General features: G+C 28.8%; 1 protein-coding gene across 1 annotated transcript; it reads left to right on the top strand.

The window, feature by feature from the left end:
• Positions 1–5,994: 5,994 nt before the first annotated feature.
• Positions 5,995–18,875, top strand: LOC130815777 (G-type lectin S-receptor-like serine/threonine-protein kinase At1g11300). Its single transcript, XM_057682258.1, has 13 exons — positions 5,995–7,276; positions 7,656–7,804; positions 8,018–8,228; positions 8,313–8,550; positions 8,640–8,727; positions 8,902–9,163; positions 14,335–14,844; positions 15,675–16,268; positions 17,100–17,263; positions 17,691–17,901; positions 18,021–18,258; positions 18,350–18,497; positions 18,579–18,875. The coding sequence occupies exons 1-13, from the start codon at positions 6,001–6,003 to the stop codon at positions 18,873–18,875; spliced, it is 4,386 nt and encodes a 1,461-aa protein (XP_057538241.1). The 5' UTR covers positions 5,995–6,000.
• The last annotated feature ends 927 nt before the right edge of the window (positions 18,876–19,802 follow it).

Raw genomic sequence — 19,802 nt, 5'->3', positions numbered from 1 at the left:
GTAACCTTATTTTCAAATTACTTTATCTGTTTCAGTTTTATATGTTATACTTTAATTAAAATTGTAACAGGTTTTTAATTAAAATATAGCAAATAAACTTAAATAGAGGGAGTAGAAAATTAAGGTAGGGACGTATGAATTTAGCATATATATATATATATATATATATATATATATATATATATATATATATATATATATATATATAAATTAGTTTGTTTCATTAATGTATAACTTAAGTTTAGTTGTTTCCGCTTCTATAAGTTTTATTTAGAGAAAGAATGGAGGTGACTAAACCCATTATTATATACAAACACCATTATTGTATACAAATTTATGCGTGTAATAATCGTGTGGAATAAAAATGGTATGAGCATAACTTGACAATTGCGTCATCGATCAATAATTGATGTATATGTATGCACATTCAATGAAATAATATATATATATATATATATATATATATATATATATATATATATATATATATATATATATATATATATATATATATATATATATATATATATATATATATATATATATATATATATATATATATATATATATATATATATATATATATATATATATATATATATATATATATATATATATATATATATATATATCAAGGAGAATGTTAAGTATATATGTAATATAAATTTATGCAATTTTTACTTTTTTACAAACTGATTGTGGTGATACGGATTTGATCATAGATATTTAGGGGTTGTTTGGTATAATGATTGGAATAGAAAGGGAATAGTAAGGGAAAAGATGGTGAAACGGGTTTAATAAATGTTATTTTAATAATCTGTTTGATTACACTTGCATAATGTAAGGGAATTAATTACTATACATTGGAGACTCACCTGCTTGTATCAAAAAGTCCTAAAACAACTATACCTCCATTTTTTTTCTCTTCTTAAAGCCATATATGTACCAATTTCAGAGCTTTCTTGCTCCACAAACCATAAACATATTCAAGGATTTCTCTCTCCTCAAAATTTGGTAATCTTTTGCTTTAATTTATCTTCACAACAATCATTAATTAAAAAACAGTTTGAAATAAAGGTTGAATTAATTAACAAAATGAATTGATAAAACTACTTATAGCACTGTAATTACAATATAATTGGAGCTTTTTACCATTAAAATGGTAGAATGAGAAGTGTAGTTCTAATTATATGATGTAGAGGTTTGTGGTGGGGATGGAATATGTAGGTCGTTGAGTGGTGGTTGAGGGCTGAAAGTTGGTAGTTTAGTTTTTCGAAGGGTGGTTGAAGTTGGTACTGATGTATGCACTTCATACTATATTTTTATGCTCCTTTCCCTTGCATTTTATGGCATTTTGATGTGTGATTTTGTATTTTCCATGTGGTTTTACGCTTGGTTGGAGTTTTGTATGTCTTTGATTATTTTAGGCCATTTTACTCCACTCTTGTATTGGAAGCGGATCACTCCTGAGCATTAGAATGCGTGCTTCGAGATTTGGAAGATTTGGAGACCGCATTGCGACACTTTTGTGAGCTCACGGGCCCATTCGGACATGCTTTGACTCCCGTTGGGTTTCGTTTGTACTTTTGCCGCGTTCTCATGAAGAAAAGTAAGTACAAGATGATAGGCCCGGGCGGGTATTTTCATACCCGGGTGATTTCAAGCAAGAAGTAGGAACGTAAGCATCCAAGCCCAAGACCCGGTCGGGTCTAGCTTAAACCCGGCCGAGGTTTTCTAAAATCACTTGCTTGAATGTTCAACCCATGGACCCGGTCCGGTATTGCTTAAACTCGGTCGGGTCCTGTGATTTCTGCTCTCTGGAAAACCCTTAGCACACGGACCCGGTCCGGTCTTCCAGAAACCTGGTCCGGTCCTGCTCTAATACCCGTTTTTCCGCACGGTTTTTATTAAATGATGAGGAATGTAACCGTAGACGGGGAATTAACATTTTCTCTGTTTTTTTTATGCTTTTAATTCTTCACTTTGGGAGAAAAACTTAGTAACTTTCAATTACTTTCGTTGATCGTTTGGTACTCAAGTTCAAGTATTATTCTTTATCATTTCCTTGTTATTACTTTTAATTATGTTTCCTTTAATGAATTCTTGTTTTGTTGCATTTGATATGTGTGAGTAGTTTCTTAATCTAGGGTTAGATGGAACCCTAGCCATGATGTTGATGATGAATTATTGAATCCTAATCCCTTTTTGTTATGCATAATCCTTGTTCATGCTTGGTTTCTTATGCTAGTTAACTCATGTTTTTCAATAGAAATTTTGGAAATTGTGGTTAACAATTCATTCAATCGCTAACGAAAGTTAGGGTTGAATAAATTGCCTTTTAGATCAAGGGCTTGATAATCTTCATGAAAATAGGTAGATTTGATTGTTGGATCTTATAGAATACTATGCTCAATGTCATTACTATACTTGATTCCATGAAAATAGGTTTGATAGTATGGTAGTGAAGCTAATAGTCTTCGAAAGGAGTTATTAGTATTTTTAATGGTGTATTCGTCCCATTGAACTTGGTTATAATTGTTGTAAGGGTAGTAGGATCTCATTGTCATCACATCATGATAGTGGGGAAGTTTATCCCTAGATGTTTTAATATTATTGATTTATCTTTCTAATTTAATTGCTTGTATTCTAGTCATTTAGTTAGTTTAGACATATATTCTCTGAATTTGTGTATTACTAAGGATCAATTGGTAGCCGGAAAATAATCATTTACTACGTTGTTCCCTGTGGATTCGACCCTAACTGTCACTGTACTAGTTGCATATTAGGATTTGTTTGATAGTACATAAACGACCTATCAGGTACATAGAGATTAGCTAAGAGAATAAGGTTACGAAAGATAACTGTTTCCCCACATATTGCTGCAGTAACAAAATAGGGGTATGTGTTACTCTCAACTAAGGGTAATTGATACCTACATCTCAAAACAAACACTATGTAAGGGTATTTGTTATTTTGAATCCCTTACCTTTTTAAAAAAAGTCTTACCAAACAGCCTCTTACATAAAGTGGTATTTTGTTATGAAAGTTAAATTAAAATAAAAAATACAATTTAGATTGTCTTTTATGAGACCGTCTCACCATGAGACAGGTCCATACAAAATATTCATTAGTAAAAAATTATAAAAAAAAAACAAAAACCCACTTAGACAGAAAGCAATTATTTTTTTAAAGTGTTTGGGCTGACCTGGACCTATTCATGGACAGGGGGTAATCTCTTAAAAATCTACCAGCGGGCTCAAGTATTCTCCAAATACATAAAATTGAAAATACAAAACAATTAATAAACTTATGTCTTAATAACAATTAAGATAATAAAAGACATTGTCTAGAATTCTTCAAATACATAAAAAGTCTCAAAATACTCGAATTACATTTATATAATAAACATTATGTTGCATGATCAAACCAAAGCAACGTAATCGTCGATTATCATTAACTTATTTCAGAGTAATGTAGACAGTAGATGAGTAGACTAAACTATTAATAGGAGTATTAAACATAGTTGAGTAATTATTATTTAATGGGTAATGTAGAAAGTATATATTAGTAAACTAAAGCAACTTAAAAAATAATAGGATTATTATTTAATAACTAATATAACTAAGTGGGTAGACGGGTATATACGCAGGTATTTTTTTGATGTCGTTACCCACCCATTTATCTAGGGGGCGGGTATTACCTGTCCAAATTTTAATTTATTTTTTTTATTATCTATTCATCTCACCATAACAAATGCCTAAAATTCTAACAACGTTAGGATAGCAAAAATTTAAGGGAGGAAAAACGCTGCCAAGGGCAATGTTTACTATTAAGTGTAAAATGCTGTCTTTGACAGCGTTCTTTCCTTCCACTTAAAACTCAATTTTCAGTTCATAAGGATACAAAAATGCTATCTTTGACAACGTTCTTGCTAGAAATTTATTTTTCTAAATAATTTGGAACGAAACTCATGTTCCCAAATATTTTAAACAAAAAGATTAATTAAAAAAATAAACAAAATACTCCTAATGCCTACAAATAAACTGCACTTAGAATTACGTGGTGTCAATCTAGGATTGTAATATGCCAAACATCACGATTATATGCACTACCAGACAAAACAGTATCGTTTATTGATGCAAATATACTTCTAATTAAGTGCTATCAAGTAGAGTTTTTTTTTTAAAAAAAAAAAAATTAGAAAAATCCATAGCTAATTAAGTGGAAAATATTAGATCAATTTGATTTTAACTTATTTAACCCGTTTAAAGTTGTTATTTTACAATATTTATTAATTTAGAGATTATTGACCATTATTTATCAATATATTTATTACTTGTGTTATAATTTCTTCAGATTTTAATAGTTGCTACAGTTTCAGTAGTAGCTACTGTTTATCAACTGATCTTATATAATATATAGTTCTCCATGTATAATGTAAAACATAGTCAAGTGGAATCTTATTTGATTCGTCTTAATGCATATTTTCATAATATTAACTTTTTAGAATTGTTTATCATATCAAAACATAGATATTAAATATTAAATCGTATATTAAATAGCGTGAAAAACAAAAGTGTAGCAACTATTAAAAACCAGAGGGAGTAATATAATTTATTAAAGGCCCTTAGCTTTTTTTAAAATAAATTATTTTAATTTATAATAAATGTTTTATTGATTAGAAAAATAAATGACCCAAATCTCATATCTAGTGAGTAAAATTAATTATATATTTGTGAGTTGACTTTTAAATCTAATAACCGTAGAATTAATCCTTTTTATGTCTTTGGGATTTTAATAATTATGGTCAACTTTGTAAAGTTTGACCATCAACATTTTAAAAATGTTATGAGCTGTCATATAATTGTGCTATCAGTAATTTGTTTTAAAATATGTTCATCATCAAATCAATTATAATTATTATAGTAAATAACAAAAATAGTTTTAATTTAAGTAATTAAATTTTCATTATACTCGAAAAAATGATTACAATAAATATCAAATTTAAAAACTTATAGAGCAAAGTGATATATATGCTCCAACTGAAACAAAATTCGATTTATTTATTTTAAAAACTAATTTTTGTAATTTAAAAAACAGTTGGTGTTAGTGGAAAAATTCAAGTATCTTATCCATGTTCTAAAAGCATTTGGTATATTATTGTTCATTTAAGATCATTAAAAACCTTAATGTCTCTCACACAGGAAGTTCGTTCAACAAGGATTTAACAAAACCTTGTCAAGTCCAATCTTTTAAAATTTGTATATATGACATAAATTATTCATCATGTTGAGTTGTTAACATGTGAGCAATATAAAGATCATGAAAATATTCCAACTTGAGTACCACGTCATGCATGTCTATTTAATACTTCCTTCAATTCATAAGAATCAATTTAATTCCATTTAATTTTTTTAATATTATATATCAATTATTTTTAATTTCTACTTTATTTTTATTTTAGATGTAAAAAAAATAGTTAAATGAGATTTTATATGATTCGTCTTAATGTAAATTTTTTTAATATTAATTTTTAATAATAATTTTTAGTTGTGCACGATTAAAAATACGTAAGATTGAATTAGTACACCGGATAAATTATAAAAATCAAATGAGACAATTAATATGAATTGCAAGGATACATATATAAAATCTTAATTTAATAGCTCTTCCTCATAATTTTGTTTATTTTAAAATCTCAGTGTAGGCCGACGGAAAGAAATGAACCGAGCAATTATCGAAACTTAATTAGGATTTAGGATCTTAATTATATAAAATAAAGTTGTGCATATTCCAATTATAACAACATGCGATTGTCAACTCATGTACATAATTAGAAAGCAGGAAGTTAGCTAGCTAGCCCTCATCTGTAAACTAAACATACTAATGGAAATTAATATTCCAATTACTCGTTCTATATTCATAATTTTTGGCGTACTCATATTATTATTATGTAGTCATTTTTACATAAAATTAGTAACGGCGGCAAGCAGCTATGAAATGAGCAGAAAAAAATCCCTTAAAGACTCAGAAACCTTAGTGTCTGAAAATGGGATGTTCAAGCTTGGTTTCTTTAGCCCAATCAATTCAAGTGATCGATACGTTGGAATATGGTACAACGTTAATGGGTCTGATCATACACACGAAGTCGTATGGGTAGCCAACGGAAACAACCCAATAAAAGACGACGACACTTCTGGCGTGCTCAAAATATCAAATGATTTTAATCTTGAAATCTTTTCAGAAAAACAAAACAAGACATTTTGGTCATCAAATGGGTTAATTAGCGAAGCTCCGAAAAACAGCACACCATTTGCAATGCTTAACGACCAAGGGGTGCTGGAATTGTCGTCCGAATATAATGTTACATCGTATCCGATCTGGACCAGTACTGCCTTTGGTACGAGTCTCTTGCCGGGAAACACGATATTTATTAATAAGTATAATAATTCTCATGATGAGAATTTGATTCTTTGGTCATGGAAAAGTGCTTCCAATCCCTCTAATGGAAGTTTTTTTCTTAGACTTATTCCGATGCCATTTCCAGAATTTGTCACGGAGTATGTTCACAATAATAGTGATAGTAATAGTAATCGTACTTATTGGAGAACAACTTATTGGAGAACAGGGCCATGGAATGGTAATCAATTTAACGGTGTACCCAGTTTGACTAAGGAAGCTGGTAATGGGTTTCGATTTATGTCTGATGAATATGAAGATCTTAATTTTATATTTTTAGCGTCAAATTTATCATTGTTGGAACATTATGTATTAAATTACGACGGGAATGTTTTACAAAAGACTTGGGATTATAATACCAAAAAATGGTTGATTGCGTGGCAATCGATGGCCTCTGATTGTGAGTATTATGGTAAATGTGGTTCATTTGGAAATTGTAACGCCAAAAAATCGCCGATATGTAGTTGTTTAAATGGGTTTGAGCCAAAGGATAAGGCTAAATGGAGAAAAGGTGATTGGAGTAATGGGTGTGTTCGAAAAACGCCATTGCGAAAGTGTGGTAATAAAGAAGGAAAAGAAGATGGATTTTTAAGGCTGAAAAATAGAAAAGTGCCTGATTTTGCTGAATATTTGATAGTGAAAGGTAATGAAGATGAATGTAGGATTAAGTGTTTGCAAAATTGTTCGTGTTTAGCTTATGCGTATCCTAAGGATGTCGGATGCATGCTATGGAGTAATAGAAGCTTGATCGACATACAAGAATTTACTTCTGTTGGTGGTGCGGATCTTTTCATTCGTTTGGCTCATTCGGATCTAGGTACAATTTTTTTTTATTTTTTAACTATTAATTTCAATTGGCATCGATAAAAAATAATCCAACCTGCTAACAATATGATCTATCAAAATAAATAATAATAATAATATTTTATTCTTCTTTAATTTGCAGGAGAAAATAAAAAATATAAAATAATTATCATAGTCGTAGTAATCATCACCGGAACCGTATTGCTTGTGTTCGCATATTGTCTATGGAGTAGGAAGTGTCAACGTAAAGGTAACAAAAATTTTAAATTTATATTATATAATTTAAATATATAATAATTTTTTCGAATTAAATAAGGTTAAATTCAAAAAAAAAGAGTAACTATGAGTTTCGTAGCTTGACATTGATATGTATAGAGCTACTATTTTGGCAGGTCAAAAATTATCTAACAACCAGTATATAGTAAGAAAAGAAGACTTTAAAGATTTAATATTCTTTAAATTTAAGGAGTTGGAGGTTGCCACCAACTATTTTTCGGATACAAACAAACTTGGAAGAGGTGGTTTTGGTCCCGTGTATAAGGTACGCTTATATTGCAATTTTATTATTACGTAATGTATGGATTGTATATCCATTAGAATTAAAATTGGTATTGTCTTCTGTATATATATTTACAAAATTTTTTCTATAAATAGAATATATTAGATATGCTGATGATATACATTTACAAAATTTTATCTCGCATAATTTATAAATACAAAAAAATAAATGCATGATCTTAACTTTTTTTATAAGGGAAAACTAGAAGATGGACAACAAATAGCGGTTAAAAGACTTTGTAGTCCATCAGGACAAGGATTACATGAATTTATGAATGAAGTTGTGTTGATCTCTAAACTTCAACACAAAAATCTTGTTAGACTACTAGGTTGTTGTGTGCAAGGAGAAGAGAAATTACTAGTTTATGAATACATGTCCAATAAGAGTTTGGATGCACTTCTATTTGGTACGTTTCATGATCTAAATTTATTATAGTAGTTGGCTTTGTAATACAACTTCATTATGAGATAAAAACAATTATCTTCATCAGATTCATCACTTCAAAAAAAATTAGATTGGAAGAAGCGCTTTGAAATCATTAATGGAATATGTAGAGGCCTCCTTTATCTACATAGAGATTCAAGATATAAGATTATTCATAGAGATCTTAAAGCAAGCAACATTCTACTAGACGAAGAGCTAAATCCAAAGATATCAGACTTCGGAACAGCTAGGATAGTTGAGACAAAGCAAGGTCAAACCAATACTAAAAGGGTTGTCGGCACATAGTAAGCTGTCCAAACATCCCTTGCTATTATATTCTTATCTATCTCCCTGGTCCTTGAAACATATTTAATTTAACAATTTGTTGTTTCAGTGGTTATATGTCACCTGAGTATGCTATGAAAGGTCGATTTTCAGAAAAGTCAGATGTATTTAGTTTGGGAGTGTTACTTTTGGAGATTGTTAGTGGCAAAAGAATTACGAGCCATCTCATATTTGAATCTTTGAGCCTATTAGCATATGTAAGTTATTATTTTTTTTGTTTTTGCATGAATTAAATTATCGGTAAGACCGTACTGAAAAATGGAATAGTTTTTGTTGGTTGTTAATTAAAGACATTTTTTTAATGCTGTCAGGCTTGGAAATTGTGGACGGAGAAGAATATGCTTTCGTTGGTTGATGAAACCATTAGAGACCCAAGCTTTGAAAGTGAGATGTTGAAGTGCGTACAATTAGGGCTTTTGTGCGTGCAAGAATTTCCAGAAGATAGGCCAACCATTTCAGCACTGCTTTATATGCTTGAAGTTAACGATGTTATGGATCTCCCACATCCAACACAACCTGCTTTTACTCATAGAAATACTTGTTCTACTCACAATTCACAATCTATTAACCAAATTACTTTCACAGAATTTAATGGTCGATAATTATGTACGTGCAGTCTTATTTTCGTGTTGTATTAATTCGGTTGTGGTTCTTGGCATGTGCAAGATTCCAATTGCATAGTACCTCCCCTCTGAATTAAGGGTTTTCAAAAATTGGTCGCCGTTTATTTATAATACCTTTAGTTTATTCTAAATGTAATTTTAGGTCCTAAAATTATAATAAATTAAAATAAAAAAGACCTTTAAAATTAGAGTGTATTTTTACTCTGCCTCTTTATTTTTGGGCCGAATTGGCTGCAACTATAGTAAAAACTTATCTAAGTGCATGCTTAAAAGAAAAACTTTATTTTTTGAACGTCTTATAAAGAAAAATTTGAGTTCCAATTTTTTTCAATACGAATCATAAAAAAATTGTATAATTAAAAATTATGTATTAAAAAATCTAACAAGATCCTATTTAAATGTATTTTATCTTTATTTTATCTCTCAAAAACCTTATTTAAATTTTTCTCCATAAATTGAAAATTTTAAAGTAGACAAATAAAAGGAAATAAAAGATGTACTACTTCTAGCTTTTTATCATGCTAAAATTTTTCTTACAAAGCAAGATTATAAGCAAAAGTCTAACAACCAAACTGATTAAGTGATATATTATTATTAATATCAAATTATATACTTCAAATTATATATATATATATATATATATATATATATATATATATATATATATATATATATATATATATATATATATATATATATATATATATATATATATATATATATATATATATATATATATATATATGTATATATATATATATATATATATATATATATATATATATATATATATCTATATATATATATATATATATATATATATATATATATATATATACTATTTTAATTTAAGTTTTTCATTTACATTTGCTTTCTTATAAATGTTTGTAGGATCTTGATGAAGATCCACTTGATTAAAGGAAAGAGTGCAGCATTTAGAGAATGGATGATATGGAAGTTAGATTTGTATTTGCACAAAGATTAATTGTATGTTTTGGATTTTAGTGTTTTCGTAACTTGAATTTAAGTGCTTTAATGTTTGTAATGTTAGAGTAATTTCTGCCATTGAAGTAAAAATATGCTACTCAAATTTGTTTTTAAGTTTGGTTTTGAAATCATTATTGATTTAGAAGGTTTTAAGTAATTCTCTATGGATTTTAGGAACTTAGACCCTAAGGGTCTAATAAGGGTTCAGATTATGGTTCATATTAGGGTCTATTTTTTAGACCCTTTAATCTCACTCAAGAAAATAAACTTTTTAGGGTATCGTTCTATATCCTAAAGGTCTGAGTCCAGATCCTTAGGGTCAGGGTTTAAATTTTTAGACCCTTAATATCAGGGTCTGGGTTTGGACCCTACCCTAAAATTAGGGTCTGGATCCGGATAGGGTCTAGACTCGACCCATATCCTTAAATGCTCATCCCTACCAATCAATAATGTAAAAATCGAAAATCCTCTACAAATAAACAAACTGATAAAGAAAGTGATTTATCAAATTTGGTCTCGTTTGGTAGACGGTAATAAACCACGGTAATGGGAATGAAAATTAGTGTAATTTTGGTTGAAAAATCTCTTGGTAACCTTGATGGCCATGCTTGACAACGTTCAATCATCTCATTTTCTTCATAAAATTCATTCTAATGCATTATCATTAGGAGATGTGGTATTTGATGGCAATGAAAATTTGTAAATAATTTTTTTTGTGATCAAAGTTTTATTGTTATGTTAATGAAAATTTGTAAACAATAAATTATTCCTATTACCATTATTTATAACCACTGTATCACTAATCAAATGGGTCGTTAGTTATTGTGTTGACGAGTAGAAATTGAAAGATAACTAATACCAAACGGTGCATTAAGAGATAAAAACAAAATGTAAGTCAAACTAATTAATGTGGTATTTTGTACTCATTTGTCTTGCTGGTGGTTATAAATGTGATAATTGAATTTATTAAAATATATAAAAAGGTAATTACTCTTTTTCTTTCTATTTAAGTTAAATAATAGAAAATTTCCAATAATTATACATAGTGTTCTGGAATACATCCTACTATGGAATATGAAAGTTATCTGTCAGCTACGTTCGCGACCGTTTTAAAGTTGATTCTCAAATTAGATCTGCATGAATTTTTATTTTTTATTTTTAATTTGACTTAGATCTGTAGAATTTTTTAATTGTTATATTTGGCAACTTGGATTTTAATTCTAAATTTTGAATTGAGTCAAATACTATGTTTGGTAAATCTTGAATTTAAAAATGTGAAATTGAGTGGCTTTCATAAAATTGCAATAACAATGTAAAATTTGATTAAATATCAAAATTTGCAAATTCTAAATATATAGATGTCATTTACAATTCTTAAATTTAAATTTCAAAATTAAATTCTATATTTTCAAGTAAATTCAATATTACCAAACACCACCTAACTTCATTCCAATCACTTTTTATCATAGCTAGCTTTATCCCTTGAATATCTACATGAAGCCTTTATTTAAAAAATGTAGACTTTTTGACGTAATAATTTACTTTTAGGTTTCACCTAATATGGGTAAGCCTCCAACATGTAAAATATTTTCAGCACATCATAAAATATGTTCTTTATTTTTTATGATTACATTTGAATGAAAAATTATTGTGAATGATATAATTTTTTTTTATTTCAACACTAATTTTTTATTAATCACAAATAATATCAATTTAGGAGTGTATTATCCAATAATAATAATAATTTTTGTTTAACCATTAATTTACTTTGTTTTCTTGTCAAATTGCCTACTATAAACAAAAGTTAGTATTATTGCAGGCAAACACCCCTTAGTCGGTATTATTCATAGCTAATTAAAAGTTGATTTTACTATAAAAAAATCAATAAAAGTTGATATTATTCATGGTAAAATTTCCTATTATTCATCAATTGATCATCATAATATACAATTATTTTAAATATATTCATACTAAAGCATATTTTCAGTATATATCAACTAAAATAAATAATAAGAAAAGCAAATGGCTCAAATTGTTTACTAAAATAATAAAGGTTGAGTTAGCATGATTTGATGGTTGACTTTAAAAGTCCCTCCTATTCACCTTAACAGTCTCATTTGACTTTTTACGAATTTTAAGAAGAGTCAAAAGTGGAACCCTAAGGGTAGGAAAGAGAGTGATATTATGAGTTTTTAATGTAAGGAAGGAAAATTAGTGTGGGTAATGGAGGGTATAATTCAAAATAGGATAAAGCTACTAAGGGCATAAAAGTCAAAAACCCATACCAAAAATAGAAATGGGACAATTAAGGTGACTTGATCATAAAAGGAAATGGGACACATAAACTGAATAGGAGGAAAATTATACTTTCTCTACTAGGTACATTTGACTTTTTACGTAATTTAATGTGTTATTTTGATCATTTATGTATTAAACTATACAATATATAAAATAAACTTGAACAATAAATAGTGTCAAAAATTATTATGCAGCGAGTATTTCAGAACAGAAAAAGTATAACATAGTCCATTATGACAACTTGTTATATGCCGATGATTATGGGGTGTGAAGGTATGGATAGTCCAAATTCTGACGCCGCCCTAGATTTACTCGGCAGCTGTACAGTTGCAGGGGTGCGCGAGAAAATACATCCAGAAATCGAATGGAGGTTAGGATTAAGAAAGGGTTTGGAGATAGTTCAAGTACTCGGACAAAGAATCAAACCCAAATGGAGTATAATTTTTTTGATCTAGTTCTTTTTCTTTTGATTCACTAACAACATGTTTAATTAATATATAAACAATTTAAAGGAACTTTTTATTAAATGAACTTGATCACCAATTATTTCTATTATTTTTAAAAGATTTTTTTTTCATTTATTATATAGTAGGATAAGAAAAGAAAAAAACTAAAAAAAAAATCAATTTTAATACCGTCTTATTTGTAAAAAATAGTACTTGCTCTTAATAAAATTATTTATTGAGATTTATCTAATAATAATATTTCTTCTGACTATTATATTTATTTGCTTATTCATTAATAACCATCAATTTGAGCCATCAATCATCATACTTAATATGTGAACATCAACGAAAACGGTACAACAAAAAGATACAAAAAAGGTACTCCACCCTAGCTATGAAGTATGAAGTGTCCCATTGGAGATTTTTACACTATTTACCAATTACTTTAAATTTATATTTTATTTTTATACTATGAATCAAAATATTACCTAGTATAATATTAATTAATTGGTCACAATATATAAACTTTATAAATACATTCTTATAAATTTAATTATGTATTATTATAAATATATATTAAAAATCAAATAGGTATGAACAAGAAGATTGCAGAAGCAAATTGGTCATGAAGTGAATAAGAGTATTAGTATATTACTTCAGCCGTTCTAATATACTTGCTAGATTTCATTTTTTATGCAATTTAATGCGTAATTATAATTTACGTCTTAAACTAGGCTAAACTGAAAATTATAAAAATCTGATATTATAAAAGTATACTATTAGCTGGACGATTTGAATAAGATCTCAAATTGATTATACTTCATCTTACACATAAACTAAAAAAAAGTTGAAAAATAAATATTACCACGAAATCTTATGTATAGCTGAGTACAATATACCATTGTTGGGGAAACAACTAACATGTTTAACAACTAATAACAAGTAATATATAGGGAGTTAAGTGTGTATTAATTAGAGTACATAAATAAAACCACATTTAGTACGTTGACAAAAGGATTAAAAAAAATTAAATTAATAACATGAAATTATTCTAAGTATATAAGAAAGCTTAATGGTGTACTTGACTTGAGAATGCACTCAAATTAGCCAAACCGGGCATCACCTGAAAACTAAACACTCTTAATTATATTAATGGCAATTATAATTAATTATATTCCAATACTCGGCTTTATTCTCTTAAACCTAGTCGTCTCAGTCTGGGCAACACGGCCTCCCTATAGAATAACTACCACTAATTTCCTTAAAGACCCAGAAAGCATAGTATCTTACAATGGCATGTTCAAAATGGGTTTCTTTAGTCCACTCAATTCAAGTAATAATCGCTACCTTGGAATCTGGTATAACTTAAACCAGTCATTTGATACACTGGAAGTTATATGGGTAGCCAATCCAAACAACCCAATTAAAGACTCTTCTGGTGTGCTTAAACCAATTGATAATGATTTTAATTTTGAACTCATTTCAGAAACACAAAACATTACATATTGGTCAACACATGGGAATACTGATGATAATCCAAAAAACACAACACCAGTTGCTGAACTCCAAGATAATGGGGACCTGCTAATATTCACTGAATATAATGAAACGGCGGAAGATAGGTATTTGGTTTGGGAGTATCTCTTTGCTTATAAGAAGGTGCTGATGCCAGAAACCAGATTATTTCTTTATAAGGATACTTTTTATGATCTTAAGTTACGGTCTTGGAAAAGTGCTTCTGATCCCGCTGATGGAAGTTTTTTTGTTAGACTAAAACCGGTTCCATTTCCGGAATTCGTCACGGAGTATGTGAATGGCAGTTATAAAAAACGTACTTATTGGAGATCTGGCCCTTGGAACGGGAATCATTTCAACGGTGTTCCTAATTTTACTACCGCCGGTACGTAAGTTTAATCTTCCTTTTTTTTTTTGGAAAATTAACTGAAAATTAATTATATATATATATATATATATATATATATATATATATATATATATATATATATATATATATATATTTATATTTTTTGCTCCAATCGAGACAATATCCAATGCTAATAAGAAATCAAAGTCATTTGTTTATCAGAAAAATAAAAATTAATCCGACTCATATAAGATCGTCTTATTGCACGACGACTTTAAAATAAGAAGCTCATAAGCTAAAAGTGTCTATTATTAAGCTATTTAACCCAAATATGAGACATATCTCACGATGAGAATCGTTTCATACAAGAATTTTTCATAAAAAAATGAATGACTTGTGATAAAAACTACTCTCTCTGTTCCTTAATTAAGTTCCCACAAGGAATATGTTCACGAAAATTAAGAAAAATAGAATCTTTTAAATAGTGAATTTATTATTTTATTGAATATAATCCAATAAATTTAATAGAGGAAATGCAAAGACCATAAATAATAAAAAAATATAGGGATCACTAATATAAAAATATTAAAATTTAATAAGTTTATACATTATTAAAATATTAAAATGAGGATGAATAAAATTATTTTTGTTAAAAATTTTGATTTTAATTAAATAGAAAGATCTTTATGGTAACAACAAATAAAACAGCCAAAATGACAAATGAGAACCTTTATAAAGAACGAAGAAATATATTTTTACACAAGTAGCAAATAATTTTAGTAACTAATACTAACAATTTAATACTGAATATAATTAGTTTAAAATTTATTATTTCATTAAAATTATTATATTGGTTGGCCTTGCAGCTGGTAATGGATTACAAATTTTGAGTGATGAAAATGAAGGTACGGTTGATTTTATGTTTTCAGTACAAAATGAATCAAAATTGGAACATTATGTTTTAAACCATGACGGTAATTTTTTGCAAAAGAGTTGGGATTATGGTAAAAAGAAATGGTTGATTGCATGGCAATCGATGGTATCTGATTGTGAGTATTATGGCAAATGTGGTCGATTTGGAAATTGTAACGCCAAAAAATCGACGATATGTAGTTGCTTAAATGGGTTTAAGCCAAAAAATAAGGCTAGATGGAGTAAAGGTGATTGGAGTCATGGGTGTATTCGAAAAACACCGTTGCGAAAATGTGGTGATAAAGGAGGCATAGAAGATGGATTTTTGAGGCTTCAAAATAGAAAAGTGCCTGATTTTGGTAAGTTGGTAGTAAAAGCTAAAGAAGATGAATGTAGGATCAAGTGTTTGAGAAACTGTTCGTGTATAGCATATGCATTTCCTAAGGATGTCGGGTGCATACAATGGATTAATAGAAGCTTAATCGACGTACAAGAATTTACTTCTGGTGGGGCAGATCTCTACATTCGTTTGGCTCATTCAGATCTTGGTAATCACTTTAAATCTTTTATCTTTTAATTTTATTTATTTTTTGCTCCATCTTTAATCATAATTATATTAGTTAATTATTTCTGATGTTGATGCACCATTCTTTTGCAGAAGAAAGTGAAAATCATAAAATAATTATCATCACAGTCGTACCAATTGTCACCGCAACAGTTTTTCTACTGTTGGTGTTATGTCTGTGGAGTTGGAAACGTACGTACACTCATCATTTTTATGTTTTCTTTTTGCGTTCACTAATACTAGCTACTTTGTCAACCGGCCACATTTCAATTCATTTTCTTTTTTTTTAATGTATATTAAATTATATTATTTAAATATCATTGAGTGCCTCCAATCTAAGGTGATGTTTGAAATGATCAAACGTACGCAATTAATCTTATCTATGGTAGTGGTTTTTTCAAGGAACCAACTTAACTAAAAGTTTAAGTTGATGGTTGAAACCTCGGATATGTTATATACTTTAACACGTTTATTCACACGAGAGCATTTTGGATTGTTGAGTTTCGAATCTGTGACCTCTTTTCACGATGATTACTGATACCATCTAATATATATATATAAGATGATAGTTGAAGCCCCATGATATGTTATATACTCTAACAGTGGTAACACTAACAAAGAGATTGTCTTCAATTAACCAAATTGGTAACAGACTTAATGTGCAATTTCATAAAAATAAGTAATACATATATAAGTTATTTCTGAATAAAAAAAACATGAAAAATGTATTGAAATGGATGAGACAAATGCAAGTATAACGTAAATTTCAATTGGTTGATAAATATTAACATATAATTAATTAATGTTGTGGCAGGTCATAAATCATCAAACAAAGTAGCAAGACTCAAAGAGTATCGTATAAATGAAAAGGATTTAAAAGATTTAACATTGTTTAAATTTAAAGAATTGGAGGTTGCTACCAACTATTTTTCGGAAACCAACCAACTTGGCCGAGGTGGTTTTGGTCCTGTTTATAAGGTATCTAATCTAATACTTTTATATATTTTTATGACAAATTTTTTAATAAGATCGTCTCATTTTGAGACGGCTTAATATAAGTTGGCCTAATTTTTTATTTTTTAAAATTTGATGAAAAAACTGTTTTTATTTAGTTAACTGCTACGTAAATTTAACCTTAAGCTGCTTGTATGGGTTCGTCTCACAGTGAAACGGTCTCATACAAGACTTGCTGATATTTTATGCATATTAATTAAAAACACCATACATATATATAAATGAATGACGAGAAAATCAAAATTTGTCCAAAATCAATTCAATTAAAAAATTTAAATAGACGATTAAGGCTTTGAAATATATTACATAGTCATTAGAATGTTATGCATTGATAACTAGAATATGTATAAAATATGAAGGTATAGTATGATTGATTGATATTTTTTGTTAGGGACAACTAGAGGATGGGCAAGAAATAGCAATTAAAAGACTTTCTAGCCTATCTGGACAAGGACTACAAGAATTTATGAATGAAATTGTTTTAATCTCAAAGCTTCAACATAGAAATCTTGTCAGACTATTAGGTTGTTGTGTGCAAGAAGAGGAGAAACTACTAGTTTATGAATTCATGTCGAATAATAGTTTGGATGCACTTCTATTTGGTAACTTTTATTATAAATTTAATAATTTTCTTTTACCATATGCATATTTTATCTATTTGGTAAGTTTTATAGTAAATCATGAGATCATGCATCTTCTATCAAATGAATAATTTTTTCAGATTCGTCTCATCAAAAAGAATTAAATTGGAAGAAGCGCTTTGACATCATTATTGGAATATGTCGAGGCCTCCTTTACCTACATAGAGATTCAAGATTAAAGATTATTCATAGAGATCTTAAAGCAAGTAACATTTTACTTGATGATGAGCTTATTCCAAAGATATCAGACTTCGGATTGGCAAGAATAGTCGAGACAAAGCAAGATGAAGCCAGTACCTTAAGGGTCGTTGGCACATAGTGAGTTTCCTTAACGTCATATTCTTATATAAAGATCGTCTATATTATTCGATTTAAAAAATGAAAATAATCTAACTCATTGTTTTATTAGTGGTTACATGCCACCTGAGTATGCTATGGAAGGTCGATTTTCAGAGAAATCGGATGTATTTAGTTTAGGAGTGCTGCTTTTGGAAATTGTCAGTGGGAAGAAAAACACAAGCCATCTCTTGCCTGAATCTATGAGCCTGCTGGCATATGTACGTATGGTATTAAGAAGCATATTTTATAAAAATGGATGTATTTTTGGACGAATTAATTTATTGGTTTGGATGTTGTAGGCATGGAAGTTATGGACGGAGAAGAATATAGTTGAGTTAGTTGACTCAAGCATATTAGAGTCAAGGTTTGAAGGTGAGATGATGAAGTGCATACAATTGGGGCTTTTGTGTGTGCAAGAATTTCCAGAAGATAGGCCAACCATGACAACACTCTTTTCCATGCTTCAACATGATAATGTTACGGATCTCCCACATCCAACACAACCTGCATTTACTCATACTCAAAGGGATACTTCTCCAATCCACATTACACCTTCTATCAATCAATGTACTTTCACTCAATTTACTGCTCGATAATTTTTTCTTTATATAATTTTCTCTTAATTATTTTTATTTATGTTTGTTGGGATGCACAACAATTATTTATTATTAGTCAATATTTATTAAATATATTAATATCGTTTAACAAATTAGTTAGCCAAATTATATATTTTCCACTTTACTTTCTTCTTACAATTGTTTGATCTCTAAGTTAAATTTTATTTGTTTGTTGGGATTCACAACAATTATTTATTAAATGAATAGCTACACATATTTTGTATATTATTTTTGCAAAATTATTACTATCCAAGCATACAAATTAGTTAGCCATAATTGGGTTTCAACTTTTGTATAGTCCTCTCAATCATTAATTCAACATTGTAAATTACAAATAATTCTGTTAAGTTTCATAAACCGATGGGGATATATATTTGAAGGGGGCAAGCCAACCTCCAAAAGTCAGGTAGTTTATGATGATAACAAGTATTTCCCATGGCTAAAATTCTAGGTGCGCCCACAGGCACAGCTACAAAAACATCAACCAGTCAATCCAAGACGCACAGATATTCTTCTACACTTGACCAACTAACATTTCACCCGTCATTACTCATCTCATTCTCGTCACTGCTACAATTTCAAAACTTGTGGATATAATTTGAAAAAATTAATCAGAATAATCCAATTTATTATCCAATTACTATGAATAATTCATATTATTGATTATTTTTAAATAATTCAACTTTTGTGCATTTGCAACATTTTAATCGACTATTATAGGAACCTACTTTCCGGTACACTCACTTATTGTTCCTCCTTATGCTTCTTCGTTAGTCTACACTCTATTCTAGCCGATTAAAATAGCCGATTAAAATGTGACAAGATGTACTATCAGCAAAATAGATATACAAATGTTGAATTATTTAGAAATAATCAACAATATTGATTATTCACAAACAAATGGAT

This window comes from Amaranthus tricolor, chromosome 6 (assembly GCF_026212465.1).
Source record: "Amaranthus tricolor cultivar Red isolate AtriRed21 chromosome 6, ASM2621246v1, whole genome shotgun sequence".
Classification (NCBI taxonomy): domain Eukaryota; kingdom Viridiplantae; phylum Streptophyta; class Magnoliopsida; order Caryophyllales; family Amaranthaceae; genus Amaranthus; species Amaranthus tricolor.
This window is presented reverse-complemented; position numbering and strand designations above follow the sequence as displayed.

Excerpts from the sequence above, each read along its gene's own strand:
- LOC130815777 (XM_057682258.1), top strand. The coding sequence starts at position 6,001 with ATGAGCAGAAAAAAATCCCTTAAAGACTCAGAAACCTTAGTGTCTGAA. Across the intron at positions 7,277-7,655 it reads TTTGGCTCATTCGGATCTAG|GTCAAAAATTATCTAACAAC; the intron begins GTACAATTTTTT and ends CTATTTTGGCAG. Across the intron at positions 8,229-8,312 it reads TTTGGATGCACTTCTATTTG|ATTCATCACTTCAAAAAAAA; the intron begins GTACGTTTCATG and ends TATCTTCATCAG.